Genomic DNA, 16,750 nt, shown 5'->3' on the forward strand with positions numbered 1-16,750 from the left:
CCATGGAAAATATCTGCAGGATTATTTTAGTTTGGGTTATATGTGACCTACCGTGTGTCAGATTATTGTCAAACTGGATGTGTCGCTTTCTAACATGCATGATTTGTTACATGAACATGAGATTATGAGTGTCAGAAGAAAGGAACAATAGGAGAACAAAATGTTATAACACTTGTAGTAATAAACCGCATAAGGACATAGTTACATATTTACCAACGCACAGCATTTGTAAACAAAATGATCTGATTACAAATATTTGTTATTCTATTCATCATTCTTATCATTATTCTTATCTTCATTTCATGGATGCCCACAGGAGGAAATGATGAATGCTTATTACTCTGCTTATAAACATGTATTAAATACGAGAATGTTTTATGTATAGACATTATTTATATACACAGTAAAAGGCTGCCATAAAACCTTTTAGTGATGTAGTCAGAATCCACTCAGTGTGGATGATGAAGCTTCCTGCAGCCGGGCGCGACCCCCCCCCCCCCCCCTGATCTATGGAGCCCACCCCTCCAGGCCCGCGATGGCTCCACCACCAATCCGTTCAATCAGCCAGTCACTCAACCACGTGGCTCATTCATCTCACTAAAGGACAAATGACCATTTTGGCAAAGTCTGAATTAAGAGAGATTTGTCTCCAGACCCCCCCCCCCCCCCCCCCCCCACCTATCTCGAGCTACCGGATTTTCCTTCCGCCAAGTCTATCAGGTGACGTGGGAGAAGCCAGCATTGTGTCTGCTCATTTGGCTTCTACACTGGGTCTGGGTCATATTTAGTGATTAAGGGATTAAAGGTTCACTCAACTGGATTAAAGCTTCATGTAAAGAAGCTTTAATCCAAATGTGTGTAAAAACTGGACAAAATAGTTTCTGCCTCAGTGAAGATGAACAGGATTACAATTTAGTCTGCTTCATTATTATTATGTGTGTTTAGCTGTTAGTTTCAATATAAACGTAGACATGTATAATACCGAACACCAGAAAATTCTATCTTAACGTATTAGATATTTCTAAAATAAAAAACAGTATTACTATTTATATCTTATCAGTTCCTGATTAATCCTCTAAAATATATCTACTATGTGAAATATGAAATCATAGTGGTTATGTTGGCAAACAAATTAAATTAATATTTCCATTTTAAATCCTGCACATGGGTGAACTTAATATTTCTTTACATCTCAAAATGTAAACATATATTCAGGTCAGTCTTTGCAGGGAGGAAAGTGTCATCATTATCATTCAGTCAACAGACAAAGGTCAGTTATCTCATGGATCACAGCCTTTCAAATGTGCTCTCATTAGCGTGAATGAGGCGCATTCACCACACAATGCGTCTGCAGACATCGGTTCCACGGTTCCACGGTTCCACGTGGCGCTGGAACAGCGTCTGAGGGCGAGATGCAACGCTTGATAGCTTTAATGCTCTTTCACAGCTGATGCTAATGTCGATGAAGGTGTGATAAAATGGCAGATAATGGCAGTGGCGGCTAAACGGTTGGATGGAAATCCAATTTCGTTTTTCAGTCACCAGACACAAACCCCAGTGATTAAACGTCAGGCGTTGAAGCTTCTCAGACACTTTGTGTGGAAATTTAAAACACAAACACAGAAAAATAGGGAAGAGATGAACGGAAATTGTCCCAAGAACAATGTCCATCAACCAAAGCTCAGGTGTCAGCATAAATTCAGTACACAATGGGAAGCAAAGGCAGCGCCGATATGGCTCATGTGAATATTATGGTGTAAAACCATATGAAACAGTGCTGTAGCAATGAGCCAGCGGATAACCGGTGGGGAATTAAACCGGAAATGCATGAATTCAGAGACTCTGCTCGCACGTACAGTACAATGATCTTCAGGGAGGTGTTGCTTTAGGCTTAGGTATTGTAAACCTGGCCATAATCTAGCCTTGAGTGTGACTCATGGGTTCTTATAGAGGGCTTCATGCAAAGTCACATGATTTCCATTTTAAATATTCAGAACAGAGAAACATTAATCCTGCTTGCAGGCATTCACTGTTTATGTCAAAACTACGTGGCATTAAATATTTTACTGTATATCATTTTTTACATTATTTACTTACTGAGAACAAAATCTAAAATCTAAATACTTTAGCTTTAATAAGGTTGAGAATCTTCTTTAAAAAGCTGAAAGATGTATCACACGTTAAACATCTGTGGGGGCTATATTCAGTCGTGTATTAATACTCGTTAGTCCTGAAGTGAGTACAAATGGAAGCAGGATGTTGTGAACGGGACTGGTCCCAACTGATGGACAGCATTTATCATGATTATGGGATGTGTCACCCGCAGCTCTCTGGGGCTCGTTTTAGGATTCCTGGGCGGCTTTGTTGGACGATGGCCGAGACAATAATGAATATAAAGTAGCGCAATCCTTATGATTTCATGAAAATAGAATTTGAGGAAATATAGGGGGAAACAGGTGCATAAATATTCATTACTGCTACTAAATATTTACCACATTTAAAACTTAAAGTTAAACCTTGTATTTAATCTATGAATTTGGTAAATTAAATATTTGACACACGATTGATGTCAGGCTCCAATTACCTGACTCACCAACTCCCATCAGGTCTGTTGAACTACAAACAAGGGGGTGAACACATGAATGTTTCCATCCGGTATTGTATTTCAGTTGTTCTTTTATCACATGAATGAGATAGGAAGATACCCCATTTATGTCTCAGAAGAACCAGCCCAGTGGAACATTAAATTCTGATCCTTCTGGAACAAGTTGTTCTGATAGGGGTCTTTTCACGGTGACAGGTGATGCTGCGACGGTGAGGCTCTTGCAGGTGACTCATTAAGCACTTGATTTCTCACAAAGTTTAATAAATTAAAAGGATCATGCACAAGTTATGTACAAAAACATTAGAATAAAATAAAGTAATTCACAAATACGGTAACGCTGTTTATAGCACAAACATGTTAAAGTCACCAGTGTGCACACAATAACAGGAAAGGCTCATTCGCCTACTTCAGGTTGCATAAAAACAGTTAAAGACAAATAGAAAAAGCCAGAAGCTGTCATAAAAAAATGCCCCAGGTGAATCAGTCGGCTAGCTTATTTCTGCATCCAGCTGTACAGTGTTTCAGAGAGAATGCTGCACAGCAGGCAGCTGGGAATGTTGACTACAACTAGGGAGAACAGACAAAAGTAAGATCAGAGGCCGACACACGCTTAACACACGCTGGGTTACGACTACAAAGCAACAAAGACCTCGCACCATGCACGCCGCGCCGTCAGCTTCTGAAACTGCCCCGACAAAAATGGGGAGACAGAGTAAAGTTCACATCCGATGCCCCAACTGGGAGAACAGAAGTTACGAGTCGTTACGAGTCCAGAGGGAATGTGAGAACCGTATTAATCAGTGATCCGCCCAACCCTTATTGATCGCTCCATCAGGCTTGTGACCGGCGGTCAGAAAAGCTCATCTTCATTTTTAATGAGCACCTCCACCACCTGTCTTTGGTAGCGGATGTCATTGAGCGCTGTTATGGCGTCCATGTTCTGTGCGTGCATGAGGGTGGGTCCAAAGACGATGGCAAGGTTCTCTGCATTCATCAGGTTGAACTTCTCATTCTGTGTCACCCTGCAAATATTAGAAAGATGGAACAATTCAGGAAATAAACTGAGACTCTACTTGTTACTAATGTGTTCTTTGGACCTTCCTCTTGACTAAACAACGGGGATGCCCCGATCAGGTTCTGACCCCGAGTCCGAGTCATTTGATTCTGAACCGATACCGAGTCCCGATCCGATACTTCTATAATACATATAAGGACGAGAGAAAAACGGTCCGCAAGCTCGTGATCGGGCCCGATTTCCGATCACAAGATCGGATCGGGAATCGGGACATCCCTACTAAACAACAACGCATGCTAACGAAGACACGCACTAATCAATGAGAGCCGAAGTCTAGCGATGTTCGCGAGGTACCAACCAGATTAGAATAAGGAACCAGCATCACACCAAAAATAAAAACAAATGGTGCTTTCTGTTAACTCTAAGTCCTTTTTCATTCGTGTCCTCGTGAACAGTTCACCTTTTCAAGTGTGCCATGAGGTAGCTCAGCGTTTCTTTGTGCGATGGCGGCAGCAGAGCCAGAGCCTGGCGGAAGGCTTCCAGCTTCTTCTCTCGCTCTGCGATCTCTGAGCAGAAACAGACCGATGCTGCTGTTAGAGTGGGCAGGACGGAACCTCCGACCTCAGAACACAAGTGGGAATCCGTGTTACTTCCTGTGGGCTAATAGAAGCCATTAGCGTGCCAGAGGAAGTCCCGGCTTCTTGAGGCGGCTAATGCAAATAAATACTGAATGCGATCTCCCCTTTTTGCTTTTATACATAAATAAAGGATTACGACTTTGGGTCAGTATTGATCCTTGAGAGTCTGTAGATGATTCTGGGGTATCAGATAGACTAATGAGACTATAAAAGCTGCAACATTAACCTCAAGGTTTACTTGTTGGACTGAACGAGACGCAGGTGTTTCTGTTATCTTGTTATCTACCCTCCAGGTGATGCGTGTCAGTTGTCATGTGCACTTATGGATGTTAACTGCGGCCAGATTAAACAGGTGTTTTCCGACTAATTGGTCTGGTTGTGACTCACTTGCAGCCTCGATGAGCCGCGGATAGGCCTCGTGCGAGATGACAGGAACAGGCAAATCCCTCAGGTAGAGTTTCAGAGCGCTCGTGATGATATTGATGTCTTCATAGACTTTCCCTGAGATGTCTGTATTCTCACCATCTGTGAGGATGGAATAAACGAGACACGAAGCACTGTAAAAACGGCTGATGTCGGCGCCTGCATGCTCGTCTGAAGGATAAAGAGATTTTGTCACTGAGGATAAAAGAAAATACGATCTCGCTCTGTAGCTGCCATCATTCGCTCGGCCTGTTTTACTCTGACTCCCTCAGATGTGCATTTTTAGGCCGTGGCCTACTTGTGCAGGCAGACTGAACATCACAGTGCTGTGAGCTGGAATGACACTCTGTCATGGATGATCTCCCACATGTGGATCTTTAGACCAATGCTGCAAGCTTTTCAGTGCACTTGGCATTCACACAAGGTCGGCCACAGAGCAGAAGAGTTACTATGTGGAAGAGAGTAAGAGTACATCCATAGTCACTGAAATCCCATCTTGTATGTCTGCATTGTAAAACCCTGCATGGCAAAACAATGTCTGTAATCCCAGATGGACATTAATGCTTAAAAAATCTTGTCAATTCCTCTTTAATATGAAATGTTGTGTGTCTTGTATAAAACAATGATCATGTTGTGAGCTGGCAGAAATCTACAAAGGACTGACCACATGCAAAACCAAAGGAACACACACCTTTGTCGAATGCAATTTTCACTTCTTCCACCAAATCAGTGAATCCAGACACTCTGTAGAGGCCCTCAGACTTCAGTCCTTGAGAAGCAAACATGAAATGAGCAAGCGTTCCGTCATCATGGTCACGAGTAATAAAATAGATATAAAAATCACCTGCATTTGTCGCTTTGGTAATTTGGGAAATACCATTAAACACTATTAAATATGCATATAAATTAAGGAAGGACTTGCACAAATGCAAATAGCGTTTTGCACCAGTGGGCAAAATAATAAAGACATTAATCAAAATTAGCTTTAGACATATATTAGAGGGCAGAGAACAAGGCAGCAATGAGCCCCCTACATAGCTGAGCGATTTAACTGAACTGAGGCGGCAGGAATCAGCGTAATGCATTTCTCATTACTCGTTCACCAGCACGCTCATAACTCCTGACTGTCACCCCCCACCCAAAAGCGCGTCGGTTAGTGATGTAATCAGACTCTAACACCCAAACGAAGGGCGCTTACCATAAAACTAGAGGCATCTTAAATGCATTGAAAAGGATCCATAAATGTAATTTCAAATCAAAGTTTAAAAGGTTGTTTGCATCAGTATTTAAAATGAAAGTTATTGCATGTACCATAAATATACAACATAATTTAATTTGACTGGTTGCCATGAAATAATTACTAAAGGTCTTTCAGACATTAAAGACGAAGGACATTTATGAATTTTAATTGATAGTGAACACTTAACATTGACAGTTATGAAATGCTTTGAGTCCATCTTAACGGGAACTACGTTCCTGTCACAGACGGTTATTGAATTGTTTCTCAAGGTTCAGAGATTCAAAGATTAAACAGACCAAGTGGTTCAAATTAAACTGGCTGTTTGTATATCAAATAAGGCCACGTCTAAATGTAGATATATAAAAACTAAATGACAGAAGGGAAAGACTGGAATGAGTTTCCATAATTCCACTTCTTCACTTTGTTGCATTTTAGTCAATATTCCTCATTAAATCAACAAATCAAATGATATAGCTCTTAAGATGCATTCGGCAGTTTGATTAAATTCTATTTCATTTACATCTGGGGGACGTTTATAGAGCCACGAACGCACCTCTTGACTCGATCTCCCGTACGCACATGTCCACCACCATGGGCCGCGCCGTGTTGTAGGCGTTCACCAGGGTCGTGAGGTCGCAGCTGTACACCTTACGGACGTGTCTCAGGTTCGGCCTGCAGTCATCGGGCACCAGAGGAGAACACTGTCGGTGGACGTTCAGACCGCAGTCTGCAGCGAGAGAGACAGAAAGACGCCTTAGATTATAGAATGAAGCAGTTTTATTTGTACTGCCACATTTATCAAACAGAATACAAGTATACCGGGATTACTTCTTATAAAAAAAAGATACTCTATTGATCCTATTGCATAATTTCACATTTAGCTGTTTTTAATCTTGATCTGCATGGCTCTGTTATTTTGTGTGCTGGTTTACAGAGCTGCCCCCCCCCCCCCCCCCCTCTAACAAACATGGCATTGAAGTCACCTTGAGCCCTGGATAGATCCAAAGTGACCTCTAGGGGGAAATGTATTCATTAAAAACAGCGATTAACCACAAGACAGAGCATCAATCTATTAAATAATTACGTGGATCTTTTTTGGTATGAAATGTAAAATGGTAATTATTAATTTGTGGGATGATCTTTTTTAGTTTTTTCTCTCACACACATCTCGCTAGGTGTTAAACTAGCATGTTCGTCATGCCAGCGTAAATATAACGCATTGTGCATTGTTTTCCGTGTCAGTGGGCGGGGCCTGAGGTCCTGATGTCTCCGGGCAGGATTCACCTTGTCAGGATCAGAGTGGCTTGTGGAGAGCAGAAGCATGAGAGGCTGCAGCGCTGCTTTGGAGAGGGAACACTGGCCTGGAGGAGGGATAGTCTGTGCTGCTGTGTGCTCGATTCTGCTCCTCCTCTACTCACACACAATGGCAGCAGAAGCAGCCATTGAGGCGCTGCAGGCAGCACGAGACCTAGTTTCCCAGACTAAACTGGGGCAGTTCTTCCAGCGCTTAGATTTTTTGAACCGTCTCCAAGTTGAGCATGTTTTTGTTTTTATGTAAATCCTGAGTGCTTTGAAATTGACCAAAATAGGAAAACAAAATGTAGATTTTTGAGAGCAAAAAATACGTGTGGAATCCAAGAATCTACGCTTCTGGTTTAATATGGGTCCCGGGAGAAATTGACACAGCCAGCATTTATATGCATTGGTGCAGAAATGTAATTACCTTAAGAGATGACTCTCTTAAGGATATGAGACAGGCAGTATAATAGAGGCGAGCCTGTTAACACACACAGGTCTGCAGGGCTGCTGCTGTCCCTGAGAACACCAGGTGGAGTGGGTGAGGGTGAAGCAGAGCCCTGGGGGACACCAGGAGACGGGACAGCTCTGTGTCTGTTGCTATGGGGAGGCTGCAGACACGCTGCTAAAGGGCTCCGAGGATCGCCTGGCCGATAATCTCTAACTGGTGCATTATGTTTGTGTCTCCCAGCAGAGCTCCCAGTTAAACCCAGTTATTTGCAGCAGCACGGTTTTCCGAAGGACTAAATCGGAGCTGAGCTGCTCGACCGAGCTCGTCGGTTGAAGCAACTGAATTTTAATGCATGTGGAAGCAGAGCTCCTTCCCGGAGCTCCGAGTTCTGCTCCTCATTAAAGAGACATGCCAGCTTTGTTTTCCTTCTTGGGCATGATGGGATGAGGCTGGGGGGCACATTGATGAGGAAATGTGGCACAACAAGCACAAGCAGAGGCTGGCTTCCTGGCACTCACACAGAAAGAGTTGCTATGAAAAGAAAAGGGGAAGGGAGAACATTTCTTTCGTATGCAAATGTGCTCATGTGAGACTTTGCTGCCCTAGATTCTGGGAGCCGGGTTTGGAGGAACGGAGACACGAGAGGCGACAGACTCCAAACACGGCCTTTCCTCTAGATTCCTGTAGCTTTTAAAATCAAGCCATTAATGATTAACGTCCAAGCTCTTACAGATGTGTGTGACAAACTTTACATCATCAATAAAACATCACAGACACACATCAGGCTATATTGTGGCCATATTCTGGGATGTGAAACACATATTAACAACAGCGGCAGTGAATTCCACAAGATCAGGTCTGAACGTGTGTTTCAGTAAAGATGCGATGAAAAGGTTGCAGATATTAAAATAAATATGGAACACTGGAACACACAATGACGAAACGCACTCATAAAAACACAAAGGAACTGAGCTGAGCATGATTCCAGTGACCCATGTGTTTATAGTGCAGCTGACATGTATCCATTCTATCAAGCTTTTGCTACAGTAATAGTGTTGAACCAAATATGAGGAACAACCAAGCCCTGTAATATAATTATGTAGTCCCGCATTGTAAAGGAAGTAAAGAAAAATCTTTACATTTAGAATCCTTTTAAATAATCTGCCCACAGCGATTATGCTGAAACTCAGACACAGAAAAAAGTAGGTCAAAAATCAGGTATTATCAGAATAAAGAATCGGTTACATCATAGCTGTTAAGCCCTTATTTCACTCTTCTATGCAACGTCTAATCCTAAAATACAGCTGGGACCTCAGATTAAATGTAATAATCCAGCTCCAGAAGCAGAGTAAACTATATACAGCCAGGCTCACTTTGTGCACCCTGATTTAAATTGATGTACCTGCACATTTGACCCCCTGAGCCATGAGCCCCCACATGAAGCTGGCACAGTGTTCACACCAGTGAGGCCCCCGGAAGCTGTGGACCTGCAGCAGAGAGGAAGACAGCAACAGCAATCAATAATCTCATTCCTCCATTAAAAGAAAATGCTTTACCATTTACCCCACAGACGCCCCACCTGCTTCTGGGGGGGGGGGGGAGGGGGCATGGGCAAATACGTGCAGCCGAGGAGGAGGATTACGTGTGGGTGGGGGGCTGTTGTTCAATCAGACCCTCAAACTGACAATCCTGAGGTGGGGGTGAGGTTTTGCCATCATGCCACAGCGGGATATGGCACTTTGACAGCGTGTGCGATGTCAGGGAAGTTTGCTATGGAAACAGTAGCCCCCCCCCCCCCTCCAGGTAACAGCCCAGCCAATCAGGAAGGCCCCTGGGAGCCAAAGCCAGCTACAACTGTCCTTGTTGTCCTCGCTGTAAGTTGGGACACTAGCAGCTAGTTTCTCTAATAATTGTGTAAAAATATCAAATCAATGATCTCCTCAGCGGTTCCTCAACCGATGGCGATCAATAATGTTTATCCTGATCATCGGGGCCGATCTCTGCCGGCTTATGTTTAGAGATGATTTCTTTCTCCCCACATTTGAATATACAGTACATTAAATAAATCTGAACTCATTTGGTGAATAATTCTTCTTTGTTTTGTGTCATGCTTGTGTCTAAATGCAGGTGATGAAGGCACGATTAATCAATTAAAATACTGTGGTTTGAACATTTAAATTTGCAGTGGAAGTGATTAATTCAGGGAGTTTAAAGATAAAATACAAATTCTAATATAGATGTATATATTTTTAAAATCAGTAAATTAAATACTTACTTTATTTTACTGGAAATATAATTAATCTTTTAGTTTGGAGGGTCTGAACAAAGGAGCTGTATACTTCTGTATACTTCTGTATACTTCTACAAATTTTAAATGCATCATTCAGTAAAATGATTAAACCAGCAGCAGACACAGATCGTTTACGCCAGCAACATGAAAGCCTTGCAGGTAATAGTTCACCTGCAACTCTCCATCCTATGAAGCAAAGAAGCAAAGGAACAAAAAGAGCAAGCGTGAGAGCTTCACTCTTCCACTTCTGCCCCCCCGCATCGCCCTAATCTCTCCATCTGGTGCTCAGCGCTCCGCAGGCCGCCCAGCAGATTTTCTTTTGATAAAGGCTCACTGGACGGATCACAACAGCTCTGTTTATCGTCCTTCTCTTCCACTCTGCAACAAACACCCCCCCCCCCTCCCCCTCTCTCCTCCCATCTCCCTCAAGGGAAGCATGAAAAGCAGCCCTCTGGCCACACGTGATGAATTTCATGCCATGTTTAGGAGGTGAACCAGCTGTCAGGCGTTCTTAGCGTCGGGTCGAGTCTCACCTTGAAGTTGTGGACCTTCTCTGATTTGGTTGTCAGCTCGCTGTCCCTCAGCGTGGCTCTGCGGACCAGAGAGCTGAGCTGTGAATAAGCAAATAGTTTAAGAGGTTGCCAGAAAGTGGCTGGGGGCTTCTGTGGCCCCATCCTCATCCCCAGGGCTGCCGCCAGAATGTCCTCCTGGTTGTTCTCTCCTTTGGCCTTTTGCACCAGGGACTTATCTTCCTTGCTGACTTCACAGGATTCTCTGGATGGCATTCTAGTCCTGTGGTAGACCCAGTGGAAAAAAGTCCCAAAATTGAAAGTGAAAAACTCCTGATTCTCAGAGAAAGACTAAATCAAATGACATTTCTTGCATAGTCACAATAAAAAAGAAGCATAGCGAAAAAAGTAGCAAAATGAAAGTACAAAGTGAGCAAGAAAGGGACAAAAAGACGTGGTCCTTAAATCCTGTCACTGAGTAGAGCCAGGCTTTATACAAAGGAGGCGCAGCGCTCACGTGGCTCTCTGGGAACATGCATGCAGATGAGCTGCGTGGCTGCTCTAATCCTCGCTTCCCTGCACGCTGCAGTGTGAGGATGCTGCTGGAATGGGGGGGGGGGGGGGGGGGGTACCAGGGAGGGCCCTGCAGTAGATTAAATGGATCCCACCAGCCAATCACAGCGTGGGTGTACTGGCTTTATAGCTGCCACCACCCCGCCCCCACTCAAGCGTCTCCATCAGACAACCGAGGCCGGATGAAGCGAGCGCGGGATGGTAATGAGCAAAGAGCGGGTCGTGTTGTGTGACGACAGCGGGACGTTACAGAGGAGCTATATTCAACATCACGTTGCCACGGAAACGGGTCCACGAAAAGCAAAAATACAGATAACTTATTACGTTTGTTCATATTCAAATTAAGAACACAGATATCCCAATTTCAGCAATTTGCCCATGGACTAATAATTAATAGAAAATATAAAACAAAGGTAAATCATTAAAGAAATACAATATTTTAAACGACCCCCTAATGAAATTATGTAATTAATAATTGATCAAATATCAATAATCTATTCATTTAGAAATGATAGAGCGTTGAAATGTGGACTCTGACATGCTGACCCTGCAAAAAACAATAAACACAACTCAATGAAGGATTCTTGTAATATTACATAAATAAATAAGGAATAAAAATGTAGAAATCTGTGTAAATGTCTAATTGTTTAAACAGGAATGTAATAATTTCTCCTGTATGCCTCTACATTGTGATTAAACGTTGTCCCGCCGGCTCGCAGCCTTTGTCCTCCTTTGCAGTCTGTCTGAACATTCTGCCTGTATGCAAATGAAGTAGTAAATATAGCATCATGATAACGCTGTGGGAGACAGAGAGGATCTCCATCCATCGAGCCGACGTGTCTCAGAATCAGGCGGACGCTGTGAAATAGCGTCGCTCTCACGTTTAACAGAGGCCTGAAGGAAAGGAAGTGACTCTTCAGACTCGTCTTCAGAAATCAATGAGCCTCACCTGAGCAGAGAAGCAGCAAACTGGGCATCGACGGGGGGGGGTCTTTGAAGATCAGCGTACCTATGCAGAACGGCATTCCAAACTGTGCTGTGGATCGCTACATGAAAGGGTTGAGAGTTGGGGGGTGGGGGGAGCCCCTGCTCAGGAGGCTATCAGAGTGCTGTAGATAAAAGACGGTAGAACCTTCTGTATGCATCGGTTCATCCTCTCAGACCCCGACCACTCTAGAAGGCTTTGCAGTGTAATTGTGTTACCTGCTGTTAAGTGCGGGATAAGAGGCTGCCCCCCCCAGGATGTGGTTTACTTTCAACTGACACTGATTGATTTGTTTGTTTCCCAGACGTGTCTGAAGACGGGACTCCTGAGTGTGGCTGCATGCAGCGTAATGTCCGGATCCTGATGAGCGAGCCGGTCGGACCCCGACGGATGGGAGGGCAGGCGGGCAGGATCAAGAGCAGAGCAACACAGAGCAGATGAATAAAGTAATAACCATGAGGTCAACCTCGACTTTCACTCTATGAATAAAGAAAGGAAAAGGATGCGACCTGCTAAACCTCGATTTCCTTATTCAAAAAACAAAAGAGCTAAGATACAAAACCCAGAAAAACTTCAAATGAATATTTTCTGATGAACCTTTCCTTGAAGAAAGGCTTCAAATCACAAAGTTATATAATGTTCTGCAAGTGTAGCCGGAAACCACAGAATGGTGACGACAGAGATGCTCTAATAGAATCCAGGAAGGCAGAACCGGAGCGGCTGCACACGGAACGCCTTCAAGAGCTGCAAGTCAGACCTGAAATAAAGAACCGGAATTATCAAGAGTCACTCCAAATCGAGTCAATAGCTGTTCAAGAATTCACCCAGTCGTTATACAATCCCTCACTGGAGATGGGACAGATTCTCAACCCTCATAAAAACTCATTTACATAAGATGCAGCTCATAATTTGCCTTTTTCTGCTGTTTTTGTTAAACCGAAGACGATATATTTTACTGAGACGAACAGACTTCCTGGATGTGGCTGTGCGTTGACAGCGATGAAGAGCAGGCTGCTAACACGATCTGCTTTCACACCGGACAGTCTTCATGTTGCTATGGTGATATGTGCATGTATTGTACAACTGTAACAGCGTAGTCTTAAAATGTCACAAACGGAGTCCCGCTGTGCTTCAGCGATGACATCACCGCTGTGACATCACATTATCACAAGGAGCAACACAACCTTCACAGAAAACCTTCAACTCATTCATTATGTGACATAAATGAAATTAAATGAACCGCTGCACTCAAAAAAATTAGACTCATCAGCCTCAATATATTCTATATACTTTAACCCAAACACATTTAAAGTTACGGACTGTCAACAACAAACGCCACCGTTAATCCGACCTTGAGAAATGACTCCGTTTGAACGAAGCCATCCGGCGTCGTCTCTTTCTGCGTTCTGTTGAAACGCGTATTAATGTGTATTCATGTGTATTCATGTGTATTCATGTGTATTCATGTGTATCAATGTATATTAACGTGTATTAATGTATATTAATGTGTATTAATGTGTATTAATGTGTATTAATGTGTATTAATGTGTATTAATGTGTATTAATGCGTATCAATGTGTATTCATGTGTATTCATGTGTATTCATGTGTATTCATGTGTATTAATGTGTATTAATGTGTATTCATGTGTATTCATGTGTATTCATGTGTATTAATGTGTATTAATGTGTATTAATGTGTATTAATGCGTATCAATGTGTATTAATGTGTATTAATGTGTATTAATGTGTATTCATGTGAGGAATGGTTGAACTGCCCCTTTATCTCCTCACGGCAGCAGAACGTGATGAACGAGTCGTTATGCAGCAACTAGGAAACGTGACAGGATGATTTAGGTAAGCCTGAATATAATCAGCCTTTAAGTGTTGAGAACAGAACAGCCGATCAATGCATATAAAAAGACGTTTCTTTAAGCGCTGTTTTCACTCATCGACTTTTACACTAAGTCGTGTAAAGCTTGAAAACTCTATACATTGATAGTTATTTATAATAATAATAATAATAATGCATTGGTTTTATATCGTGCTTTTCAAGGCACTCCCACTTTACATTGTGCATTATTCATTCACGCCGTACTTGGTGGTGGTGAAGCTACTGTTGTATCCACACCTGCCCTGGGGCAGATACACCTGCCCTGGGGTTTGTTACAGCTGCCCCAGGGTAGATACACCTGCCCTGGGGTAGATACAGCTGCCCTGGGGTTTGTTACAGCTGCCCCAGGGTAGATACACCTGCCCTGGGGTAGATACACCTGCCCTGGGGCAGATACACCTGCCCTGGGGTAGATACAGCTGCCCCGGGGCAGGGACTGAAATGAGACTATCCGTGTTCTTATTGTGTTCTCCGCTAACTGAAGTGATATCTTATATCAGCGCCTCCTCCTGATCCACTCTTCCACGTTGATTGTAGCGTGAACGACGAACCAGCAGTCATGAATTAATAAAGGCGTGTCCAGAACAAGGTTTATGGCTGGAGGCCGTTTTCAAATCAGCACATCATGAATATTAGATCATTCAGAACGAACCAGCAGCATCTGCTGCGCCAGAACCTGATGGACTTGAGCCAAGGCGAACGCTTGAACCTCCAACACTCATCCAACCTCATTCACGAGCCCCCTCTAATGTGAAGATAAACTCCCCACAAAGGAGGCCCAAGCCTGCTGCAGAGAAACCCTGAACAACATCCAGTCTTCATGTATTCCAAAGTGTGTCACTTTTAATCTGTCCCTGCACTGCTGTATAAGAACAGCCTCGCTCGCCTCAGGCAGCTCGTTCCTCTTTATGCAAGTCAGATCATTTAGCATCATTTGGTTCTCCCAGCAGAGACAACTCCTCTCCTTTAAGCTGATCAGGGAACAGTTTCTACATTCAATATAAATCAAACATGGTCTCGAGGTTTATCTTCAACTATCTGTAACACAAAAACTATTCCTCTTTCAAGTCAGCAAACCCATTGCTACCATTACATAAGTACCAAAACTTGGATCAAGAGTGCTCCTAGTGTGGCTTCACCACAGGAAAATACTAATGAAGGTTTCTGCTGCATAGAACCATAAATGGAAGTACTTTTCATCTTTGCATCCTCCAACTCGCGTGCAGTCATCCTATTGTAGAGTGCAGAATTAAAAATAGGATTTCTCTTCCTAAATTCAGAGATTAACGTGAAAGATGTTTCCTGTTATTCCGCTGTTTCGTGGCTGTTAATAAAAATAATGCATTGTCAAATAATTGTTACATGTATAATTATAGCTAAATTATTTTGCACGATAAAATCTGCACACCATTGCTAAAGATACATGTTACCATGGAAACACCTCATCGCTGTAGAAACCCACTGTTACCATAGAAACACACCTTAACTATAGACACAGGTCACGACATAAACAGAACTGCTGCGGATGCACAAAGATTCTAAATGCTAGCAGGTTTGTCCTGGTGTTTTTATACAATGTACAGCATCAAAAAGGCGTTTAGGATAAGTACTGTGCTAAAGGATTTTGTCATATAGTATGAAATAAGTACAACATGGATCATTTCACAAAGCAGGATGAATCCTCTGTCTCTCGGGGTCTGTTTTCAGCGGCGTTACTTTGACCCAGTCTTCTCACAGCAGCTTGAATTAGCAGCCTGAACTCTGTGACACTGATCAAATCAGCGTTATAAGTCTTTGTTGACACAGAATGTAGTTCCTTTGATTCCTTTGATGGCGGACGTTCACTATCACAGACGAAGGCAAATCAATGATCAAAGATTAAGAGTGTCCCTCTCACAGCTGGGCTCGGATTTCCAGCTGTTGCTACAGCTGGACAGCGGAGCTGAGACACACACACACACACACACACACACACAGACACACAGACACACTGAGCGACCTCACAGCCCCTGGTGTCATCAGAGAAGCCACAGAGGCTCCGCCCTCATCTGCTCTTAACTAGTTGTATCAGGGGTTACCAGCCTCGCCTGTAATCTCATTAACTTCATCAAGCTCAGTCCTGACTCGCTGGTACTGAACTAGTTCTGCCGAATTGTGTGCAGCTCCAAACCCATTCTCCTCGTAGGGTTAATTTAAAGGCCCAATCAGGATGAAGCTGTTCTTAAACCCATTTAATAGATTTATGGAAATCCCATTAAAGGATGACTGACTCGAGTAAGTGCTGTAGGAATACGAAGATAGAGCTGTTGTGTGGAGAAACGGACTCGGCTCATATTTTATAGCTCATGATGAAACGGATGCAGCAGAGTAATAACAGAGCGTGCTGCAGAGAGTCATGCCGGTTATTGATGGGAAAAGGGATTTATTGGCATCATAAAATGGAATTCAGTTGAAAATAAAAGCGTCTTGACTGATCTTGAGTGACGGCAGAAAATGGCTGCTTTAACTCGTCTGTGATATTCTCTCCTACAAGGTCATTTCAGCGGAACGATGCTCCTCAGGCGGAACGGTGAGTTGAATCTGCTTTATCCGTTCATAAAGCATCCTTTAGGAGTCAGCAGATCTATCAAAATAACTGCAATAATTTAGTATTCAAACATACAAAGAACAAAGGGAACTGGCTGTTGACCTTGAGATTGGTGCATTAGTGATTTATAACAACAGCCGTCAGGACATGCAAACTGGAACTGAATGAATTTAAATAAATTAAAGCGCATTCAGTTCAGCAGTCAGTTAAATGTCACATATAAAAACCCAGCTACTGTACTGACAA

The 16,750-nt window shown here is 43.0% G+C and overlaps 1 protein-coding gene across 1 annotated transcript; it reads right to left on the bottom strand.

Annotated features, from left to right (window-relative positions):
• Positions 1-3,455: 3,455 nt before the first annotated feature.
• On the bottom strand, positions 3,456-10,743 carry chn1 (chimerin 1). Its single transcript, XM_068746246.1, has 7 exons — positions 10,492-10,743; positions 9,071-9,155; positions 6,475-6,648; positions 5,373-5,450; positions 4,646-4,783; positions 4,081-4,186; positions 3,456-3,627 (listed from the first exon to the last, which is right to left on the bottom strand). Exons 1-7 carry the CDS (start codon positions 10,741-10,743, stop codon positions 3,456-3,458), a joined length of 1,005 nt encoding a protein of 334 aa, XP_068602347.1.
• Between the last annotated feature and the right edge of the window lie 6,007 nt (positions 10,744-16,750).

This window comes from Brachionichthys hirsutus, chromosome 12, assembly GCF_040956055.1.
Source record: "Brachionichthys hirsutus isolate HB-005 chromosome 12, CSIRO-AGI_Bhir_v1, whole genome shotgun sequence".
Lineage (NCBI taxonomy): Eukaryota > Metazoa > Chordata > Actinopteri > Lophiiformes > Brachionichthyidae > Brachionichthys > Brachionichthys hirsutus.